Source organism: Danio rerio, chromosome 13 (genome assembly GCF_049306965.1).
Source record: "Danio rerio strain Tuebingen ecotype United States chromosome 13, GRCz12tu, whole genome shotgun sequence".
NCBI classification, from domain to species: Eukaryota; Metazoa; Chordata; class Actinopteri; order Cypriniformes; family Danionidae; genus Danio; species Danio rerio.
The window spans coordinates 51,221,518-51,246,035 of NC_133188.1; the positions used below are offsets into that span (position 1 = coordinate 51,221,518).

The 24,518-nt window shown below is 38.4% G+C and overlaps 1 protein-coding gene across 6 annotated transcripts in view; it reads right to left on the bottom strand.

The window, feature by feature from the left end:
• Window positions 1-24,518, bottom strand: part of acoxl (acyl-CoA oxidase-like) — a 134,452-nt gene that overhangs the window by 96,229 nt on the left and 13,705 nt on the right. For 5 of the 6 annotated variants that reach the window (XR_012388955.1, XR_012388956.1, XM_068213113.2 and 2 more), the window contains 2 exons: window positions 21,955-21,989; window positions 5,048-5,164 (listed from right to left, as the gene is read on the bottom strand). Coding sequence is in view for 4 of the 6 variants with exons in the window: in XM_068213113.2 (XP_068069214.1) it covers window positions 5,048-5,164; window positions 21,955-21,989 (152 nt within the window). In the remaining 2 variants the exon portion in view is untranslated. Of the gene's footprint in view, window positions 1-5,047; window positions 5,165-14,048; window positions 15,950-21,954; window positions 21,990-24,518 lie in introns of those variants that run through there. The other variant, XM_073920342.1, reaches the window with a different exon arrangement.

Sequence of the window (24,518 nt, forward strand, 5' to 3'; positions counted from 1 at the left end):
TTATTGATGACACTCAAATTAATTTACAGATATTGAATATTTGGATGATATTAAATTAAAATTACGGCTGTGATATCTGATGATCATTAGACACTGTGCTTGAATAGTTCAGATCTTACAATACTAATCTGTTTGTTGTTGTGCAAAATGATTAATCTAATATTGGACATGGTGTACCACAGGGGTTTGTTATGGGTTCTATGTCTTTTAGTATTTACATGTTTTCTCTGCATCAGATTATTGATGACACTCAAATTAATTTACAGATCTTGAATATTTGGATGAAATTAAATTAAAATTATGGCTGTGATATCTCATGTTCATGAGACACTGTGACAATCTTTAGACAATCTTTATTCTTAAACCAACTTACTAAGAATACAGATTTATTTGAAGAGGTCATATTACCATTATCCCAAATAAAGGAGGTGTGAGGAGAAAAATTGTGAGAGTAAAAATCAGTTTTATGCTAGCAACTGATTAGCCTACAAGGTGACATCATAGTTCCTCCACTCCTCCCCTTTAAGATGCTCAAAACACTGCGCAAACAGAAATCAGTTCAATGTGCGTAAATTTATGCAAATCCTCAAATCAAATCTTTTTTCACATTTTACTTTAATGGCAACAACAAAAAAATAATTGATTTCAGCTTTTGCCTGTACAGTTGAAGTCAGAATTATTAGCCCCACTGTTTATTTTCTCCCCAATTTCTGTTTAACTGAGAGCAGATTTTTTTCTCAACACATTTCTAAACATAATAGTTTTGATAACTAATTTCGAATATCTGATTTATTTTATCTTTGCCATGACGACAGTAAATAATATTTGACTAGATATTTTTGTATACAGCTTAAAGTGACATTTAAAGGCATCTCTAGGTTAATTAGATTAACTAGGCAGGTTAGGGTAATTAGGCAAGTTATTGTATAATGATGGTTCTGTAGACTATCGGAAAAAATTAGATTAAAGGGGCTAATAATTTTGACCTTAAAATTAACTAGACTAGAAAAAAATATTATCAGACATACTGTGAAAATGTCCTTGCTCTGTTAAACATCATTTAGGAAATATATTTATAAAAGAAAAAAAAATCAAAAAGGGGGCTAATAATTTTGACTTCAACTGTATGTTGAATTTGTGTGTTCATTTTCAGCCAAACGCCCCATAATTTCCACTTCTGACAAACATATGTACTACTATTTTGTGATTTATCAAAACAGACAACTGTTGACTTGTTCAGTCATGTGTCAGTAATTCAGCATCTCTCTCTGTAGTTTCACTGTAAAGATTTGTTGTGGCCATCATTTCTTTTATTTTCCAATAGTCTGCAGATGTGTCAGATAAATAAAGGTGAAATGTGTAGTGGTTTCTCTCAGAAGGAGGCATCTGAGAGCTCCTCTCTTCCTTTGATTTTTCTCCTGTGGTATTTCTTAGAATGTACAACCGACCTGAATTACATAAACACAGAGACCTCCAGTGGAGGACTGTAAAACTGCTCTGTGAGTCACACTTCAGTGCCATCGCTTGAAAGGACAGTTGAACATTCTGATAACATTCTGTTAACATTAACTCACTCGTTTCAAACCTTTACGAATTTCTTTCTTCTGTGGAACAGAACTAGCTTGAAGAATGTTGGAAACTACTTTTAATACCAATACTATTGACTTCCATAGGATTTGTTTTTCCTACTATAAAAATGGTTACAGGTTTTCAGCTTTTCATTAAACTGTTCAACAGATGAAATAAACTCATAAAAGTTTGGAATTACTCGAGAAAGGGTAAATAATGAGTACATATTCATTTTTTGGGTGAACTATCCCTTTAACACATTCAATATCAGTCATTTTACTTTACAAGTCATACTTATGCATCTAAAAATTAAACATTACCAGTGTTCTCAGCAGCAGAAGATGTCATAGAAGGTTAAACTAGACTGCAGAAGAAGAAATATTGAACTCATTTTGATTGTGAGACAGAAATATGCCAAATTTGCATTAATTTCTTCAGCCATTGTCATATACGGACCATAAAATACAGTCACCCGCTGCTGCCACACAATTTTTTTTTCCACTCAATTATGTGATAATAACGAGATATTTTCTTGGTAAAACGACTGCTTTTCTCATAAAATTGTTTTTTTTTTTTTTTTTAAATGACAACTTTTCTCATTAAAAAATTATATATTATGTCATGAAAAGGACCTATTTTCTCTTAATAACGACTCTCGTTAATTTTCTATAATAATTTTCTCTCTTGTTATTACAAATGTAGTAATGCTATTACCAACAGATCATTAATATTTAAGATGCGGACGTAGTGTTCACATGCTAATAATAACTAACAACACAGAGACCTCCACTGGAAGATTGTAAAACCGATCTGTAAGCCTCACTTTCAGGTCCATGGCTTGACATGTTCAATACTAACATCCTTTACATTTAAAAGTCATATTTTTGCATCTAAAAACTTGAACATTAACAGTGTTCTCAGCAGCAAAAGATGTTATAGAAGGTTAAACTAGTGTCCAGAAGGACAAACATTGAACTTAGTTTGATCATGAGACAGAAATATGCCAAATTTGCCATCATTTCTTGAGCCATTGTATTAAATTCTTGTTTGTCATACAGACCATGAAGTACGGTAATGCACTTCTGCCACACATTATTTTTCTCCACTCAATTACATAATATATATGTAAAAAAATAAAAAATAAAAAAATTATATATATATATATATATATATATATATATATATATATATATATATATATATATATATATATATATATATATATATATACTAGTGCTGTCAATTAATTTAAAAATGAACCAATTAATCACACTTTTTTTGTAATTAATCATGAATAATTGCGAAAAGCCGTATTTATTAGAGAATTAAAACACAGGCATGTAAGTGCCATTTGAATTGATTAAATATAAAATAGAAACAATTTTGCTTAGTCCTCCTTAATATTCAGCCAGTTGCTGAGATAAACCAGTCTGCTGGCATTATCGGGGGACAACATGGACCTTTTCTTTTAAATGATGTGACCTGAGAGTGAGAACAGTCTCTCACAAGCACAATCACCAAATCAGCATATGAATTTTAGTGCCTAATTTTGGTGCCACTGGTGTTGTGACAAGGACGCAAGAAGCACCAAGGGGTACATCAAAGGCACGTACCAAACACTATAGACTTCTTACAGGGACTTTGATCACACCACCTCTTAAAATTTCATTCTGAACAGCTTTGAGGTATACGAAGACATCGATGTTAGGCGTTTGCCCTTGTTGCTAGGAAACGCACATAGACACACACACACAGATGACTTTAAAGGACCACCCAAGGCCCAAAATGGGGAGGTTTTTCTTTCCGTTTGCCATGTGGTATCAAATTCCGTTAAAACAACACTCTTCCAGCAGACCTTACTTCATATTTCAATTCAATAATTGTCACGAGGCATAAACAATATGTTGCTGAATGAAAGTGAACTGCTGAACTGCAGTTAAAGTCTAAAGATTAAAAATTAAACACTTGAATTTGCATGAAACTCTGGTGATGCAACATTAATTGTTTTATACTAAACCTTCCTTCTAAAAGCCCTTCCTTGGTCTTATTCATATTTCTTCGCACGTTAAACACACGTCGGCCACAACAGGAAATAAAAAAAACTGCAACTTCGTTATTTGCGTTAATTATTTCAAATTAATCGCATGTGTTAACACTCTAATTTTTACAGCTCTAATATATATATACACACACACAATTACATCAAATATATCAAAATGTGATCTTGTTAAAACAAGATCTTTTCCCATCATAATTTCATTAAAATAACATATTATTTTCTCATAATGACAAGATATTATGTCTTTAAAAGGACAACTTTTCTCTTAATACCAACATATTATATTGTTAAAATCTTTTTACTTGCTCTAACTAACAAAATAATGGTATTACCAACATATCTGCGGATGTAGTGTTCGCATGTTTATAATGCTAATAATAGAGCTTTATTGTCACACAATACTGTGGAACGAAATGTGCTACATAAACAACACTGGAAGTAAGAGCTATTTTAAACCTGTACACAACTAACACACCGGAGCGGTAATCTAACTATACTAACTACTAACTATACATATACTATAAATACTTAACTATACACATAACCTAAGACACACTATGCAAGTACTTCTACATAAGGCAGAACAATATTGTGAATGATATTGTGCAAAAGAGGTACTCAAGGTTGGAGAAAACATATAGTGCAACATGGTTTGGAGTATATTCACAAGTAAACGTTCTTTTCCTTATTGAGTCCTTGTGAGATAGATTTTAATTAAAGTGTCTGGTGCATATGGAGAGAAGAATGTTTCTACAGGTGGTTTGCCAAACCCAATTACTGGCTTCTTAACCATTTATTTGGATAAGTGTGGTTTATTTATAAACTATTTTAGAGAGGATCACCTGCTTATGATCAACACGGCTTGCTCCTCATTAGCTGCGTAATCTGCCCTATTGGATGATTATGGAAGCGTTATAAATAACCAGAGTTTTCCACTCCAGTTATCTTTGTCTTGAAGCGCCCCCCCCCTTCCACCCCTACTTCCCCCCTTTTTCCAATAGGGCGACACGGTGGCCCAGTGGCTAGCACTGTTGCCTCACAGCAAGAACACTGCTGGTCCAACCTCCTATCGGGCTGGTCGGTGTTTCTGTGCGGAGTTTACATGTTCTCCTTGTGTTTGCCAGGGTTTCCCCCAGGTTCCCCGGTTTCCTTCCACCGTCCAAAAATATAAACCATAGTCGATCGACTAAACCAAATTATCACCTAAGACAATCTTAGTTTACACTTCTCACGGCGACAAGCAGGTCCTAGCAACTTCTCGAGACCTACCTGAGCTCGAACTCCCCTTTTAACGTGAGGGAGCCCCGGCCTCGAGGATATTACAAGGTCAGGACTCTCTCCCGGGACAACATGCCAAATACACTTTGTTGATTATCAGCTAAGTGTGAACTCTTGAAATATGCACGATATCAGTAGTACCTCGAGGTGAAGGTGAGAGCGAGAGCAGCAGACAGATGTGGCATCAGTCTCAGATTCTGTGTCTGGTGCTCCATGATCTTCACCTCTTCCTGATCCTTCGGACCAAACTGTCTGCGACTGAAAATAGACAAAAAAAACTATGTTAATGATGAAGATGTGCTCGATTTCAAAGCTAAAAGCTGTAAATCACATGCAAAAGTGATCATCTTTATCAATTTTTTTTGTCCAGTGCAAAAATCTAACACTTGAGAATCTATAAGTCTTGTTTTAATTTTTTTTTATTGAAATTAAGATGTCAACATTGCTTTTTAAAAACGTTTATTTTTTTGTAATTGCGTTGCCAGATATGTTTCTGGTTTTAAGCATAAACAACATTCTTAGATTCATTTTCCTTTGGCTTAGTCCCTTATTCATCAAGGGTTGACACAGCGGATTGAACCGTCAACTATTCCAGCATGTTTTACACAGCGGATACCTTTCCAGCTGCAATCCAGTACTGGGACACTCCCATACACTCTCACATTCCCTCACACACATACACTACAGCCAATTTAGTTTACCCAATTCATATAGTGCATCTGTTTGGACTGTGGGGGAAACCGGAGCACTCGGAGAAAACCCACGCCAACACGAGGGGAACATGCAAACTCCACACAGAAATGCCAACTGACCCAGCCGAGTCTCGAACCAGTGACCTTCTTGCTGTTAGGCGACAGCACCTGCTGCGCCACCGCGTCGTCAACAATATTTCATACTGCTAATATTTTCACAATACATTCAGAAATGTAGATGCATTTACTTAAGCAAAATTACTTTGGATATTGCCATATTTTCTAAATGGTGTTATAATATAAAGAAAAAATATACAGTTGAGGTCAGAATCATTAGCCCCCCTTTGAATTTTTTTTTTCCTTTTGAAATATTTCCCAAATGATATTTTAACAGATTCAGGAAATTTTCACAGTATGTCTGATAATATTTTTTTCTTCTGGAGAAAGTCTTATTTGTTTTATTTCAGCAAGAATAAAAGCAGTTATTAATTTTTTTAAACACCATTTTAAGGACAAAATTATTAGCCCCTTTAAGCTTTATATTTTTTCGAGTCTACAGAACAAACCATCGTTATACAATAACTTGCCTAATTACCCTAACCTGCCTAGTTAACCTAATTAACCTAGTTAAGCCTTTAAATGTCACTTTCAGCTGTACAGAAGTGTCTTGAAAAATATCTAGTCAAATGTTATTTACTGTCAGCATGGCAAAGATAAAAAAAAATCAGTTATTAGAGATGAGTTATGAAAACTATTATGTTTAGAAATGTGTTGAAAAAAATCTTCCCTCCGTTTAACAGAAATTGCGGAAAAAAATAAACAAGGGGGGCTAATAATTCTGACATCACTTCCAGCCTGATCTCACTAGAAAACGTAAGTATTTTACGTTTTGCCAGTTTAGTGGCTCGTTTGTATGAATTCGTACGAGTTCAGTCGTACGAAATTGTACTATTTTAAAAAGGAGGCATAGCACCTAACCCCACCCCTGAACCCGAACCGTCATTGGGGGATTAGCAACTCGTACTAAAATGTACGAATTAGATCAAACGAATTCATACGAATCAGCCACTAAATGAAAAAGTTACGAATTGCCGTGAGATTGTGTTGTCACTTCTGTGGCAGAACAAAATATTATATATTAAAAATATATTGTATATTCTATATAAATAAATTAATTACGCAAGCACTTTTTATAAAATCTTATTAATCCCCAAAAAATATCTTACACATCAGTGTTGTAGGTAACGCATTACACGTAATGCGAGTTATGTACAAACCTGATTCCAAAAAAGTTGGGACACTGTATCAATTGTGAATAAAATCTGAATGCAATGATGTGGAAGCTCCAAATTTCAATATTTTATTTAGAATAGAACATAGATGACATGTCAAATGTTTAAACTGCGAAAATGTATAATTTTAGGGGAAAAATAAGTTGATTTTATATTTCATGGCATCAACACATTTCAAAAAAGTTGGGACAAGACCATGTTTACCACTGTGAGGCATCCTCTCATCTTTTTACAACCTTCTGGAACTGAGGAGACAAGTTGCTCAAGTTTAGAAATAGGTATGCTATCCCATTCTTGTCTAAAACAAGCTTCTAGGTGCTCGACTGTCTTAGGTCTTCTTTGTCACATCTTCCTCTTTATGATGTGCCAAATGTTTTCTATGGGTGAAAGATCTGGACTGCAGGCTGGCCATTTCAGCACCTGGATCCTTCTTCTAGGCATCCATGATGTTGTAATTGCTGCAGTATGTGATCTGGCATTGTCATGTTGGAAAATGCAAGGTTTTCCCTGAAAGAGACGACGTCTGAATGGGAGCATATATTGTTCTAGAACTTGGATATACCTTTCAGCAATGATGGTGCCTTTCCAGATGTGTAAACTGCCCATGCCACATGCACTCATGCAACCCCATACCATCAGAGATGCAGGTTTCTGAACTGAGCGCTGATAACAATTTGGGTTGTCCCTGTCCTCTTTAGTCTGGATGACAAGGCGTCCCAGTTTTCCAAAAAGAACTTCAAATTTGGATTCGTCTGACCACAGAACAGTTTTCAACTTTGCCACAGTCCATTTTAAATGAGCCTTGGCCCAAAAAAAACACCTCGCTTCTGGATCATGTTTAAATAAGGCTTCTTTTTTGACCTATAGACTTTTAGCCGGCAACGGCGAATGGCACGGTGGATTGTGTTCACCGACAATGTTTTCTGCAAGTAGTCCTAAACCCATATTGTGATTTCCATATAGTAGCATTCCTGTTTCTGCCGTCTTAAGGCCCGAAGATCACAGGCATCCATTATGGTTTTCAGGCCTTGACCCTTACTCACAGAGATTGTTCCAGATTCTCTGAATCTTTGGATGGTATTATGCACGGTAGATGGTGATAACTTCAAACTCTTTGCAATTTTTCTCTGAGAAACTCCTTTCTAATATTGCTCCACTATTTTTTGACGCAGCATTGGAGAAATTGGTGATTCTCTGCTCTTCTTGACCAGTTAGACAGTGGTTCCCACTGTGGAACAATTGGTACCGGGCCACATAAGAAATCATAAATTATTTCTGTAAAAAATATTCCCCCCGCGACTTGGTTTCTTCCACTCACCCCCGCCATCTCACGTGAAATGGACTATGCCAAAATCCACCACGGAGCGGAAAAAAATGATAGAATATCGCTCAGTGGCGGTTGTTGATAGTTTAAAGTTGTAAAACAGGTATTGTAGAGTCCAAATCAGCAGAGCATTTAAGGATTGTGCATATATGTGTGCGTGCATCACTAAGTAAGTACCCAAAATCATTGCAATATGTATCTATAGCTATTCACATAATCATACTCATTAGGACTGTAACATGCCAATGCATACATTTAATTCGGCTATACGGTTGTTGTTAATATGTTCGTCAGTTGAAATGTTTGGCACAGATGTTATGTATTTGATGCATATAAACTTTGATTGAAACATAATCAGACCGCGATAGTGCCGGGATGCCTCACAGTAGTAAACATGGTCTTGTCCCAAATTTTTTGAAATGTGTTGATGCCATGAAATATAAAATCAACTTATTTTTCCCCTAAAAATATACATTTTCGCAGTTTAAACATTTGACATGTCATCTATGTTCTATTCTGAATAAAATACTGAAATTTGGAGCTTTCACATCATTGCATTCAGATTTTATTCACAATAGTTGTTCATGATTAACCTTGGATGCACTAGCGCAGTAGCTGTGATTACGTGAAGCAACCCACCCCCCCACCCCCACCCCCACAACAGTCCTTTGTAAATTGGCAACCGTTGACCGGTCGGCGGTGATAAAAAGATTTGGGAACCACTGCTCGAAGAGACACTGCCACTCTCATGCTGTGTTCACACCAGGCGCGGATAAATCGCGCTATTTGCGCGTAAATAGCCGTGTGAACATTTGAGTTTACTTGCTTCATTCGCGCGTCAAACCCTGCTTCATTCGCGTGTCAAATTCACTTCAGAACAGACGCGGATTCGCGTGATGGGCAGGGCTTCTGTCTGCCCGAAGACTCTATCTTCATAGCTAAATGGCTAACATGGATTTTATGAAGAAAATAACAGTGTTTATGTGCTTTATGGAGACTGAAAAACAGCGTTGATACGTTTAGGGTCGTGTCTGAGTCCACTACATCCTTTCAGAGGTGCATCCAGCTCTGTGAGTTTATAAACTCCTCCAGAAACTGAACCTGGATAACGGAGGCTTTCAGCGGTGTTTCTGACTGAGCCAAGCCAAGTTTGATGAAGTGTTGTCGGTGAAGGCTGGAGGATTTCTCTCGGAACACCGACAACAGGTTCTACGTCACAATCACTCCCCCACAAGAGCAAGCTTCTGATTGGTTAATGCGGCGCGAATGTACGCTGAAGTTCAGATTTTCGAATTCGAGAGATTCGCGTGAAACGCTCATTAAACGCGTCAAACGCGCAAAACGATCAATTCGTCCCGCGCCATTCGCGCAATTTGCGTCCCGCCATTCGCGCGTATCGTGCCGCAGGATGTCTATTCGCGCGTTTGCATTGACTTAACATGTAAATCACTCGCTCTTGACGCGCGTGCCGCGTCTGCTGTGAACGCAGCATGAGACTCTGAGAGGCTCTTTTTATACGCAATTATGTCACCAATTAACCTAATAAGTGGACAATTGGTCCTCTAGCTGTTCCTAATACATACATTTTACTTTTCGAGCCTGTTATTGCTACCTGTCCCAACCTTTTTGGAATGTGTAGCTATCTTGAAATCCAAAATGAGCCAACATTTGGCCTGAAATTTAAAAATTACTCACTTTCAACATTTGATATGTTATCTATATTCTATTGTAAATAAAATATAAGTTTATAAGATTTGTAAATTATTGCATTACTTTTTTATTCACAATTTGTACAATGTCCTAACTTTTTTGGAATCGGGTTTGTAATAATATTACATAAATTGCAAGTCATATCTTTCCGGCCCCTCATTTGGGATGCTTTTCATGAACTGCCCCATGACAAACTAATTGAACAGCCCTGCCTTAAAGGTACAAAAGTGAACCTTGCGGGTACAAAAGTGTACCTTAAAGACACTGATGTGCAGCTGTAAAGTACAAAAGGTACCGCTTCAGAGACAGATTTTGTACCTTTATTTCTGAGAGTCAACCAAAATGGGGTCAAAGCAAAGATTTCAACGTCGTAACACACCTAGACGGCGACTGCAGACACACACAGGGGCAAATAAACCAATAATAAGCTTCCAGTTAACCCACTTCTCTAACCGCTGACTGTGGTGGACGGCTGGTCTTCTGCCTCGACGTGTTTGTGAATTTCTGCAGTACTGAAGTTTAGCTTCTGTACACCTGTTACCCTTGAAGTACCACAAACTGTATCTCTACATCTAACAAACGCAGGTGGCTTCCCCACACAGCAGGCGCCATAGGAGTGTAAGTGTCTGAGTGTGTGTGCACGTATGTGTGGTTTTAAAGGTGAGAAGCCCACACAGAAGTCCTATTGTAACTTGCATCATATAAAGCTAAGTGCATTCTGCCGTACAGGCTTCTTCAAGTTAAGCAGACGCCTTTTGAATGCATGTTAAAAGCATGTTTGGTTACGGATGCTAATGTAGAAACAATCTACTGTTGAAATGAAGTCAAGCTATGTTTATTTTTAGAACGGCTACACATGATAATATTAAACATGAAGCAGAATTAACAGGAGAGTTGACCAAAAAACGACAATGGTGGTTCTAATCTTCTTCTATGAAACACAAAACAATATATTCTGAAGAATGATGAGAAAAAGCAACCATTAACATTCATAGTAGGAAAAACATACTATGGAAAACAATGGATGTTTTTTTTTATTTTTATTATATATTTTTTGTATTTTGTGTTGAGCAGAAGAACGAAACTCAAACAGATTTAGAATAAGTAGAGGATGAGTACATGAAGACAGAATTAAAATTTTTGGGTAAACTTTGATTTTAATCAACTCAGGTTCATTGTGGAAACGTAGCCCCGCGGAGGTACGTATTTGTGCAGTTTTTGTTTTCGCGAATCCGCGAGAGGGCGCTGTGCCGAGTTTTTTCACATCTTGTACACCTCTCAGGAACGCGCGCCATACGCGCCTGCGCTGTTCTCGCGCGAAAAGCCGCCGGGGGCAGCTGTCGAGCGACCGTCTGTCCAACTGACGGACTGAATGACTGAACGATCGACTGGCCGACCCAGCCGCCCTCCTCCTCCTTCCCTTAACCCAAACTGGTTGCGGCGGGAAAGCCCTACACACGGAGGTGAGCCGTCACAGCCGGTAAACGCGAAAAAGAGGAGCTGCGCCACACCGCCCCGTAGCGTTCGCTCAAAAAAAAAAAAAAATGCGGACATACGTACCTCCGGCCACGTAAATCGCGGCCTCCAGAAACGTCCGTGGGGCTATGTTTTCCGAATGAGCTTGGGTTGATTTTAATATAGCTAAATAATTCATTTAAGAGCATGATTATCAAATATTAAGCTCAGCTTAGTTCAATTACAATGTGTATGCCGGCAAAATTTTACTCGCAAAACAAGTTATGCTTGCTTGTGTAACCTACACCACCCAACCCGCTCTGAGCTGGGATCGACCTTCTGCATGGGAGTCGGTTGCTCTAACAAGAAGGCTAAAGACCATGGCCTCTAGCGGCTGAGCATTTTTAGAGATCAGAGGAGTGAGGTTTACCTGCAGAGCACTTCACTAGCTGGCCTCTGCTACACTCACCCCCTAAACCTCACTACCATTAGGGTCATGGCGCCAATGTAACCCCTGCCGGTCCTACACCACCCAATCTACTCCGAGCTGGAATCCAACCGGCGACCTTCCACATGGGAGACGGTTGCTCTAATGCTGTGTTCACACCAGACGCGGAATGCGCTGAAAAATCTTGCTATTCCCGCGTCAAATCCGCTTCATTCGTGCATCAAATTCACTTCAGAACAGACGCGAATCATTCTGCCCAGTGACTGTAGCTTCGTTAGAAAAAGGCTAACATGGATTTTATTAAGAAAATAACTGTATTTATGTGCTTTATGAAGGCTGAAAAACAGATTAGATTTGTTTGGAGCAGTGTCTGAGTCCGCTAGATCCTTTCAGAGGTGCACCCAGCTCTGTGAGCTCATAAACTTCTCCAGAAACTATACTTGGATGGTGGAAGCTTTCAGCTGTGCTTACAACCGAGCCAAGCCCAGTTTGATAAACTGTTGTTGGTGTTGGCAGGAGGATTTTCCCCGGGACACATACCTGGCAATAAAGCTTTTTATTATTCTGATACTGAATAATTGTAAAGTTTAAACATTGCTAAATAACACGAGTGTCAAAATACAACAAAGTTGGATAAAAAAAACAATATAATCATTTTATGACAGCAACATTTTATGATACAACATTTCAATGTTATTTATGTTTAAACATCGTTTAAACAATGTTTAGATGTTTAAAAGTTAAGATTGCAAATATTTATTTTTTACACAATGCAGTTTCATTTGTGTATTTTTAAATGAATAGAAATTAATAAATCGATTTATTTATTTATTATTATTATTTTCTTATTATTTTTTCTTATTCTTATTTTTTGATTCTTATTTTCCTATTTAGAATATAACTGAGCTTTTACTCGTCATTTTTAGCTGAAGAATTATTAGCCCCCCTGTTTATTTTTTTCCCCAATTTCTGTTTAACGGAGAGAAGATTTTCTCAACACATTTGTAAACATATAGGTTTTAACTAATTTCTAATAACTGATTTATTTTATCTTTTTCATGATGACAGTAAATAATATTTGACTAGATATTTTTCAAGACACTTCTATACAGCTTAAAGTGACATTTAAAGGCTTAACTAGCTTATCTAGGCAGGTTAGGGTAATTAGGCAAGTTATTGTATATCGATGTTTTGTTCTGTAGACTGTAGAAAAAATATAGCTTAAAGCTAATAATTTTGACCTTAAAATGGTGTTTAAAAATTAAAAACTGCTTTTATTCTAGCTGAAATAATATAAATGAGACTAATAAAACAAATAAGATTATTTTCTCCAGAAGAAAAAATATTATCAGACATACTGTGAAAATGATTCATAGTGTGTAGTTATTATAAAGCGTTACCATCATTTGTTAAAAGGTAACGTGTTTCAGGGCCCCATAACACTAAAATATCATGAATGGCAAAAATGCATAAAATGTTTCAGTGTTCAGCAGCAGCTCCACAGCGTTTATCTCCTCAAGTCAGTTCAGTGTTGATTCATTTCCAAGTTTTTCAGCAATTATTATGTATTCTGCAGCCAACAAGGCCCAACATTAGTTACGGTTGTCATTGAGATAAAGATATATCTATGGATTTTATAGCACTGACATAGCAACCATCATGAGGGATGTTTAATGTAAAAATCTCTTCTTCAGAAGTAAAGCAGAAGTCATCAGAACCGCAGTGTCTATTTTGAACCCCACAGCAGGCTGTAGTTGAACATATAGAAGACGGCGGAAGACAAGGTGGAACCACATGACGAAAACACACATTTCCTGAAGCATGTCATCTGAACGACTGTCCTGCACAACACTAAACTCATGATGGAGGACTCTGTTTGTCTGTCGTTTACTCCGCCACACATCGACTTAAGATAATATAGAATTCACAACTCGTTTTATGTGCATAAAGTTGGTACTGGACGTCCTCTATGAAATTTTTAAGTATGCTGTTAGCTGCAATAACCACTTTAATTAACCCTTTATAAGACACTTATTGAAACTCTGGAGTGTTAGGGGTTATTCAAAGATGTTTGAACGTTTATGGCACAACAACAAAATTAATTATCTTGTAAATCAGTTTATCAGAGTGAATTAAGTTACCATATATGGTAAGTTAAGTTGTAAATAATATTAAAATTCTCTGAATTTTTTATCAAATTTTTTTGCAAAACAAGTTCACGTTTTTTACCTTTATCTGGTTTTTATTTAATGATTTGATGAAAATAAACTGCAAATATTTGATATTTGAAAATCAGACATGTGTTATTGACAACAATAAATCAACAATGAATGAATGAATGAATGAATGAATGAATGAATCAATCAATCAATCAATCAATCAATCAATCAATCAATCAATCAGTCAAACTGAAAAAGATTGCAGCTATATTGAAAAGCAAATAAAATTAACTAAACTAAATAAAATGAAATAAAACAAAGCTAAACAGAAATAGCTCAAATAAAACAGCAACATATTATAATCACCGGCCACTTTATTAGGTACACCTTACTAGTACTGGGCTGGACCCCCTTTTGCCTTCAGAACTGCCTTAATCCTTTATGGCATCGATTCAACAAGGTGCTGGAAATATTCCGCAGAGATTTTGCTCCATATTGGCATGATAGCATCCACAGTTGCTCCACGATTGTCAGCTGCACATCTATGATGTGAATCTCCCGTTCTACCACATCCCAAAGGTGCTCTATTGGTTTGAGCTCTGGTGACTGTGGAGGCCATTTGAGTACAGTGAACTCATTGTCATGTTCAAGAAACCAGTCAGAGATGATTTGCTCTTTATGATATGACGTGGTATACACACTGTGGTCTTAAAAGGATGGACATGGTCAGCAACAATACTCAGGTAGGCTGTGGCATTGACACGATGCTCAAATGGTACTAATGGGCCCAAAGAAAATATCCCCCACACCATTACACCACCACCACCAGCCTGAACCGTTGATACAAGGCAGGATGGATCCATGCCCACTGTTGATTCCAAATTCTGACCCTACCATCTGATGGTCGCAGCAGAAATCGAGACTCATCTGACCAGGCAATGTTTCTCCAATCTTCTATTGTCCAGTTTTGGTGTGTCTGTGTAAATTGTATCCTCAGTTTCCTGTTCTTAACTGACAGGAGTGGCACCCGGTGTGGTCTTCTGCTGCTGTAGCCCATCCGCCTCAAGGTTGGACGTGTTCAGAGATGCTCTTCTGCAGACCTCGGGTGTAACGAGTGCTTATTTGAGAAACTGTTGCCTTTCTAGCAGCTGGAACCAGTCTGGTCATTCTCCTCTGACCTCTGGCATCAACAAGGCATTTGCGCCCACAGAACTGCCGCTCACTGGATATTTTCTCTTTTTCGGACAATTCTCTCTAAACCCCAGAGATGGTTGTGCGTGAAATTCCCAGTAGATCAGCAGTATCTGAAATACTCAGACCAGCCCGTCTGGTATCAACAACCATGCCACATTCAAAGTTACTTTCTACCCCATTCTGATGCTCGGTTTGAACTGCAGCAGATCGTCTTGACCATGTCTACATGCCTATCTGCATTGAGTTGCTGCCATGTGATTGGCTGCTTAGAAATTTGCGTTAACAAGCAGTTGGACAGGTGTACCTAATAAAGTGGCCGGTGAGTTTATATCCATCCCAGACAGCTGTCATAATTTTTATTATCACTTTATTTCCATTACATAACTAATGTTAGCAAAAATACTGTAATAACTGTATTTTGTGTTTGTTCATGTCATCTTGCTTTAAATGCATCATCAAATCCTGACCTAGTTACCCGTCGGAAGACTCAGCAATGGAGGTGTCTCCATCAGATGTACGAGCACCTGATGGTTGACCAGTCGCTGTCTGTAGTTTCACTGCAGTACAGTTTAAGCGGTGTTCAGAAAGCGTGCTGGTTTTGTGGTGCGTGTCGTAATAAAGATGGGAGGTGTGGTGGCTGAGAGCTCGAACTGCGGTTTCTCTCTCACACCTGGCGAGGCCTTGAGCGCTCAGACGTGTTTTTTGGTAACTTTGTTCCTCCTCTGATGTGTGGGTGCGCAGAGCTGCTTTGCAAATGGAAAACCTGCAACTATAGAAAGCAAACATTTCCTCTCTTTCTGTTTTTTCTTTTCTCTCTCTCTCTCTCTCTCTCTCTCTCTCTCTCTCTCTCTCTCTCTCTCTCTGCGCTCTGGGGATGCCATGTTGATTCGCCCACGCAGACGCTTGCATGCTGGATGATTCTCTTTCTGCGGTGAGGAGAAAACTCCACACGTCACAACGATCATGCTCATTTCTAGAGTTTGTTGTTTATTTTTCTCTTCCCTGCGACCACATAAATAGCTTTTGAAACTCGTCGATGCAGTTTTGATGTCGGTTTTTGCGTTTGAAGGAGCGCGGCTGTGAGATGCTGATAATAAATAATTACAGGGAATATGTTTGATCTCTTCGCGTGAATTTTATAATCAAGCAATTCCAGCGTTATGGATGTGACATTTGCAGTAAAAACCCAAAACAGAAATTCACATGGAAAGTAATTGTTAACATTATATTGAAACATCAGTTTATATTTTCCAAACCTACTAATCACAGAGTTAGGGGAGCAGAAAAAATATCAATCTGTGAACATCTTTTAAGATTTTGGGCCCTATCATACACCCGGCGCAAGGCGGGACGCAATTGTTGTTTGCTAGTTTCAGCTTGGAGCAAGAGTTGTTTTGTCCTTTTGTGCCACACTGTTTAAATAGCAAATGCATTTGTGCTCATATGTGCGCCCATAGGCGTTCTGGTCTAAGAAAAGAGGTGGTATTGAGGCGCATTGCTGGCGCGTTGCTATTTTTAGGAACTATAATTTTCAATAGACCAGAACAAAGCCGGTTTATTTTCCAGCGCTGTGCACGTTAGTTGTGCGCCTCGCTTACACACTGCTTAATACACACAAGATGTAGAGCAATACGCAAATATCTTTACATATGAAAAATAATTAAAATATTAAGGATATATATAGGTGTCACCGACTCGGTCCCAGTCATTCCCCTCGCTGGCCAGCAGAGGCCGCCATCTCCGGACTTCTAGCATTACATCATCCACTTACACTGATTGTGCACACCTGAATCACATCCCAGTTAACGACCCACGTACCCTTTATAAGCCACACTCAAACACTCAGTCAGTGAGAAGTCTTGTTCAGCCCCGGCCAGCATTACTGAGCGTTATATCCTGCCTGATCTCCTGTGAATTACTCCAGCCCGTCTCTGACTCTGCTTTGTCTTCTGTCTGCCCACGACCCAAGCCTGATACACGGACTCTGATACTCGCTGCCTGCCCTCGACCCAAGCCTGTTATACGGACTCTGATACTTGCTGCCTGCCCTCGACCCAAGCCTGATACACGGACTCTGATTCACGCCGCCTGCCTTTGACCCATGCCTGGTAAATCACTCTGTGTCTGTCTGCCGCCAGCCTTGAGACCATTACTACTACTGTTGATGTGTGTTTGCACCTTTGTGCATATTGAGTGTTTGAGTAAGAGTGTGATTAATAAATACTGCATAATGGATCCCTCCGTGTCAGTCTCCTCGTTACAATAGGATATAATATGAGTATATATAGGATATAAATATAAAGGATTAAAATATTACAAAACATATTATTTTCTAGCCTACATAAATATAAAAAAACTGCCTTCATCTCGGGGGATTTTTCAGTTCATTCATAACTATTTGCTTTTGTATAATGTTATTATTATTATTAGAAGTATTATTTATTATATGCATATTTATATTTGTTTTATTAAAAACAAGCTTAGATTTGTCCACCTGTCAGGTTTTAGACCATATGGGGCACAGCATGTGTATTAGGATATTACTCAGTTTTTTTAACACACACTTTGTTATTATTGTTCATTTATTCGTTTGCTAGAAATTAGAACTGAATTTAGAAACAGTTTTGAAACAAATCTTTGCGCGTAACAAACAAAATTAATTATTTATAGGCTAATTGGATGTCTGTGCGTACAAGTTTTCCATATCCACAAGAGCGAAAGTGAAAGTTAAAAATTTATCTCTCATGCTCTAGATGCTCTTTTTTAACTGTTTCCTTGCTAGTGAAATGCTCAGTTTTTCCACTTACACTTACTTTACGTCATGTAAATAGCAAATGCACCATGGCGCAACGCAACTAAAGGGAATGGGAGATGAGACTCTGATTGGTTTATTCTCAAAACACACCTATAACTCATTAAGAAAATAAGCTCAACCCTTTTAGACCATGCGCCATGGCGCAAAGCGGATTTTTCCGTCCTTAAATTAGCAAATATGGATTCTGACACGCCCTGAATGCGTTTGCGCCCTGCACTCTGGACTTGGCGCATGGACCGTCAAAACAGAACCCTTTGAATGAGTTAAATAAACATGTGTTAGGGATACGACCAAAAAAGTCTGCCAGTTTACAAAATACAACATACTTTGTCGAAATTCTGTGAATTAAACTGCACAAACCAAAATAAATGATGCTAATCAACAGGATGAGAGATGCTCTCTATACAGTCCCTGATAAAAGTCTTGTCGCTTGAGTACAAATTGACCTGAAGTGTCACTGAAATATATTTCTAATTAAGATTTTTTTACGAGAAATGGCTAGTTATTTTCCCAACATCTTTTGAAATAATGTTTCCGTGAAAAATGAAACTGTCAAAAAGTATTTTAATAGTCCCAGCTTGGTAAAGCCCATTGAGTCAATTTTTGCAAAGACATGAGTGTTGTCGCCTTGTCATATGAGCTTCACCTGTGACTAATAATGGACCAATTAGGTCTACGGTGTGTATAAAAAGAACCACAGTACATTAGACCTTCACATCAGCTGCAACTAGACCTATGCAAACATGCCTAAGATTCACCCTGAGACTAAAGTGTTCAACCCAAGCTCATTCTGAAAACGTAGTCCCGCGGACGTTTCTGGACACAGCGGAATACGTCCCGGGGGGTTCGTACGGCCGCGTTTATTTTTTTTCAAGCGAACGCTGCGGGGCGGTGTGACGCTGTTCCCTTTCGCGCTTGCCTTACCTCCTTGTGGAGGGCTTCCCCGCTGCAACCCGTTTGTCCACTCAGCTCAGCGTGTACGTCGACAGGCTCGAGATGCGGAAAGGGGTCGACCCCGGCAACCGGTTTCGAGTCCAGGGAAGAGCAGTTCCAGCAATCAGGTAAGACAAAAACAGAATCCCAAAAATTAAGTGAACGAGTTTTGTGACAGAGTGAGAATGCGGCGAAATCCGAAAACGCAGTGGAATAAAAAAAATCAGGGCTTTTATTTTTTTGGATGGCTTTTGTGAACTGTTGCTCGGGTTTAGGGAAGCGAGCGGGCGGGCAGGTCGATCTGTAAAATTGGTTGGGTTCAGGGAAGGTGGAGGGCGAGTCGGCCGATCGCGCAGTCAATCATCCGGTCAGTCGGACAGCGGCCTCCGGCGGGTTCGTGCCCGCGAGAGGCATCTGAGGTGCGAAAAAGTGCGCAACAGCGGCCTCTTGCGGATTTGCGAAAACAAAAACTGCAGCCGTACGTACCCGCCAGGACGTATTCCGCGGTCTCCAGAAACGTCCACGGGACTACGTTTCCACAATGAGCCTGGGTTGAAAGTGTTAGTTATCAAGAGGCTGAAGACCAAATCCACTGCTGATGTAGCAGACACCTTCAAAGTGTTTCAGCATCAAGTACAAAGGATAAAAAAACGATTTGAAGAGACTGGAGACTTTTTTGACAAGCTCAGATCAGGCAGACCCCACAAGACAAGAGAGGACTGTTTGTTGGCTCGAAAATCCAAGGCCAGCTCATTCTCCACTGCCGTAGAGCTCCACGAGACCTGGTAAACTGAAGTCCCTGTGTCAACCTAAACAGTTTGTCGGATTCTATCTCGAAATGGCCTCCATAGCCGAATCTGTGCCCAGAAGCCAGCACTAAACAAAAGACAATTGAAAAACCGCAGTCTGCTTAATGGATGGACACTGGAAAAGTGGCAGGTGGATTTTCCAGATGAATCTTTATCTGAATTACACCACAATAGCCACAAATATTGCAGGAGACCTACTGGAGCCCGCATGGATCCGAGATTCACCCAGAAAACAGTGAAGTTTGGTGGAAAAATCATGGTTTACATCATGGGTTACATCCAGTATGAGGGTGTGCGATAGATCTGCAGAGTGGATGGCAACATCAATAGTCTAAAACACCAAGAAATCGTAGCTACCTAGCATGGATGCAGTTCTTCAAGCTCATGGAAGACATACAAGATATTAAAGTTGGATCTCTCAGCACCACTACTTAATTTGCTGACATATTTTTGTATTTGCAGTAAATTTGTTCAATTTCTGTATAGGCGACAGAACTTTTGTCTTGCCAAAATTGGACTTTTCTCTCTTTATTAAATGCTAAATCTTTTTTCAGTGAAACAAATTCATTTCAGTGCATTGAACATCATTTGGGAGGATTTTAGCTATTCATATGAGCCATTTTAACACCAGTTGATTAATTAAAAGTCAGGTTGATAGCAGGTGTCCCTACAAAATAGATAAGCAACAAGACTTTTGTCAGGGACAAACACGAATGACTTTATTTTATTTGACATGTTTGCATTTATGGGGGAAAAGCGTGGTTATGGATGTTACACCTCTCTGCTATGGATGTGACAGATGTGAAATTGACACTTGTGTGACTTTGGTAAATCAAATATAATTGTTTGAAAACGTTGGCAGAGACATTTCTGAGTATTTTAAAGTACTGCAGTGTTTCCTCTAGGATTTTTTCCAGCTGTGGTGGCAGGCCTTTTACACAGATCTTTCAACTACCTATTGTGTTATTTCAGTAGCCCCTTTCACACAGTGATATCAGTAAATTTTCAGAAAATTTCTGGAACGACTTTACCGGTAAATTTTAAAAAGCGCTGTTCACACAGGCACGGACGTTACGGAATTTTTCCGGAAAAGACCATTTACACATCCATTCCAAAATATCTAAATTCTGACATCATTAACCAGAAATAACCTCTAAACGGCTGTGCTTGGATTTGTAAACATTTGACTACATTACAAACTATTTGGATGGACAAGTACTGTGAACAACTTCAATGAAAACAAATGAGGAACACTTTCACGTGTCGAGATGTACGTAATATGTGTGTGTGCTGGCGCTCACCGGCTGCTTCACGTGCACAGACTGCACATGCCTCAGACATTAAAGGTAAACAAACAACGGCTTATAAGCATTTTATCGATAATTTTTTACACAGTGGGCATTAAGAAGGAACATACAAATGTTATCTGACTAACATCTTGCAGCAAAATGTGTCCGGAAAAATATTCAAAGGCTTTTATTTTCATGAACGGCGCAGATGTGAATGAGTCTGAGTGTTCTGAATGGCTAAAGTAGACGTCTCACGTCAGCACGTTCTAGATGTGACATGCTCTTTCCGGCAATTTTACTTCTATGTTCACACAGCGAAGCATTCCGGCAAATTACCAGTAATGTTACAACTTCTCTTTCCGGAAAATGGCCGGAACGAATTTACCGGTATTTTCAAACAGGGCCTGTTCAAACATACAGACCTTTCCGGAAAATTGCCGGTAATGCAAATCTCTTTGCTTGAGCGCCAATGTTCTCTGTTTATGCACAAAAAACTTCTTGCACTTCTTGATGCGTCTTGATGTAAAGTAAAACGGCTATAAACTCCAGCAAGATAAAGTCATTGTATGCAGAGCCATAGACTTTTGTTTATAAATTTATATTTATTTATTATCTATCATCTTAAAGGGTTAAACAAATAACGCACAGCACTACTACGATTACAGAAAAGTGCGCACTGTTATTATTCACTAACCTTTCAATACGTTTTGGTGCGATTTATAACCCACTATTAAAAAAAAGAAGGACTGAATGCTTTGAATGAGAAGCTGTAATGTAGCCGTGGTGGGAATGAATTTTGGTGTGGCGCCGCACTATGGAAGAATGAATGTAGATGAAACAATGTACTGTGAAATAGTTTCTAGTTATTTTTTTCATAGCAAGGGTGACATTTGCTCTTATTGTACACAACGTAAACAGATTTTCCTACCTGTGACTGTAGCAAACAGCAATGATGAGCCCCAACTGTGGAGAAAAAACAAATTGGAAAGGACGTTAAAGAGCCCCTATTATGGGTTTTTGAAAATTAACACAGTAACACAGCACTAAGTGAATGAAAACATCCAGCTGAGGTTTAAATCTGAAAGTGCAGCATGTTTAAAACTATTGATTCTTTAACAAAATAGTCGACTCAAGAAGATGGTGCTCTAGTTTGGTCACTAATGGAAAGTGGATGTGACCTAGTGGTCATGTTTAGTACTGCGGCCAAACAAAATCTGACTGAAAGCTTATCTTTTGAGATATCAACTTCAAATTTGGAATATAATTTGTTTAGATATTAAGGCTAAAACTGATTTTGTAAGATACATATTTTATGCATTCTAATATATTTCTTATTATTTTATGTAAACATAAAGACTTTTGTTTTGTTAAACTTTTTTAACTTTTTTAATTTCAGCTACAATCTGATATCTGCCTTCTTTAAAATGTGAGTAAGCTTAAATCTGTGCACCTAAGCATTAAAGGAGCAGTAGGTGATCTTCCACAATCAGGGCCAGAGTGGGACTCCTTTTCAGCCCTGGAGTTTCAAGCCTCGGACCGGCCCACCTCAGTTCACGAGTGACTATATTAAAATAAGGTCATTTCCAAATCAGTTTCTAATGACACTATCACGTCTTTTTTTGAGAAAACAGCTGCTTTAGAACTTCAAATGTGCAACAACCCTAACAGTATTATATGTTTTAACAATAAATATGAAAAAAATTAATTACTTTGAGGAGGATCGAACCCGGGTCAGCGACGTCGTAACCTAACGTGCTAACCACTGGACCATAATCTATACATAGAATTGTGACACATCTGGCTCATTAACCTGCAGACTGCATCTTGCTCACGAAGCAGCGAGAAAATAGATAAAAAGAGCAGAGCTGCGGTAAAATAATAAATAAAAAGGCTGTGGTCAAGTAAATAAATAAATAAATTTTAAAAATGTGACTGCTGAGAGCAACAGATTCTGAAGCTAGGAAAACCGGCCCTCGCGGCCAAAAAAAAGACCGACCCACCGGGAATTCTCCCGGTCCTCCCGATTAGCCAATCCAGGCCTGTCCACAATGCTAACAGCTTAGCATAAATCTCTGAATCACAGTCCCTCCCCTGCCGTCTAGAGCCACGCCTCCTTAAACACGAGCACACCAAAATAATCCTCTCTCATGTGTTAAAAGCGACTAGTGCTTGCCCAGCAGCATGCAAGCCAAACTGACATGCTATTTCAGAGTGAATATTTAGAGTTGCATGGTAAACAATATAGGGAGAGACTAAGCGGAATATCGCTATTTACTTGTGTTTTGTTGTTAAACTAATTAAAATCTACAATACCGATGCTGTAAAAGGTCCCTTATGAAACTGAAAATAGTCTTATCAATCTTTAATCAGAAGATTTTAGTAGCTGAACAACACTTCTGTGAAGATTTAACCCATTTGTAACAACAACATCTAACGTTACATCAGCTTTGCGTGAAGCTAAAACTGTTTTAAAACAGAACATTACCTGTCTAAGAGAAATCTTTCAGACATTGTGTCATCCTGTCTCCATCGTGCAAAGGTAACTCCAATATTGATTCAGGTTTTTAAAAAGTTTTGATTCAGCAGGTTTTTACTGATCGCGCTCTCTCTCTCCCTCTCTCGTAAATGCGCAGCACAAACGATGGTCGGTGGAGCTGCGTACAAACGGCTGCGCAGTTGTTCAAATCTGCATTTGCTGACAGACAGTTTGGCCTACTTATTGGAATTATGAGAGATGTCGGTCCAATTCTATTTATTGGATGAACATTTTTTAGTTTTACGCCTTACCCAAAATATAAAAATACATATAAACACATTTAGATCATTTACTGTAATCATTACTATTAGAATGTGAAGAGACTTTCAACCAGCACAACAACAAATGCTTTTGAAGACCATCACTGACTTCACCTTTAAAGACTGGCATTTATTTTCATATCGATGTTTTAAAAGTGAGGGTGACATTTAAAGTATACAAGCACACTTATATTAATTTTCATACACACAGCATATTTGTGTAGGATGATGTACAGTAGACAATGTAGCAAATCTCCGCTGCCTGATCGCTTGAATTGCAAAATGCAATTTTCAGTATATTATCTGACAGCCATTAGGATATTATAATATTATATAAAGGTCAGCGTTATGATTTTCTCCAGCGCTGCTTTGTGAAAAACACCATACAAATACATTTGAAAACACTTAAAGGAAGATGAGTGTGGTCTGACCGCAGATCCACCCACTTTCACTGGATGGAAAAAGCTTCACTTTTATGTTTTACGCATGATAGAATGTTCGAACAATATATGAGAGAGTAATCTTGTATTTTGAATAGATAATTAATGACCTAATTAAGTCTGAACTCACATCTGATCTATAAGAATGATAGTATGCTTTTGTTAAATAACACAAATATTAATTATAATTGAAACTAAAATAAAAAACACAAATATTTGATGAACAACGCAATAATAAGTATATAATATGCAATAT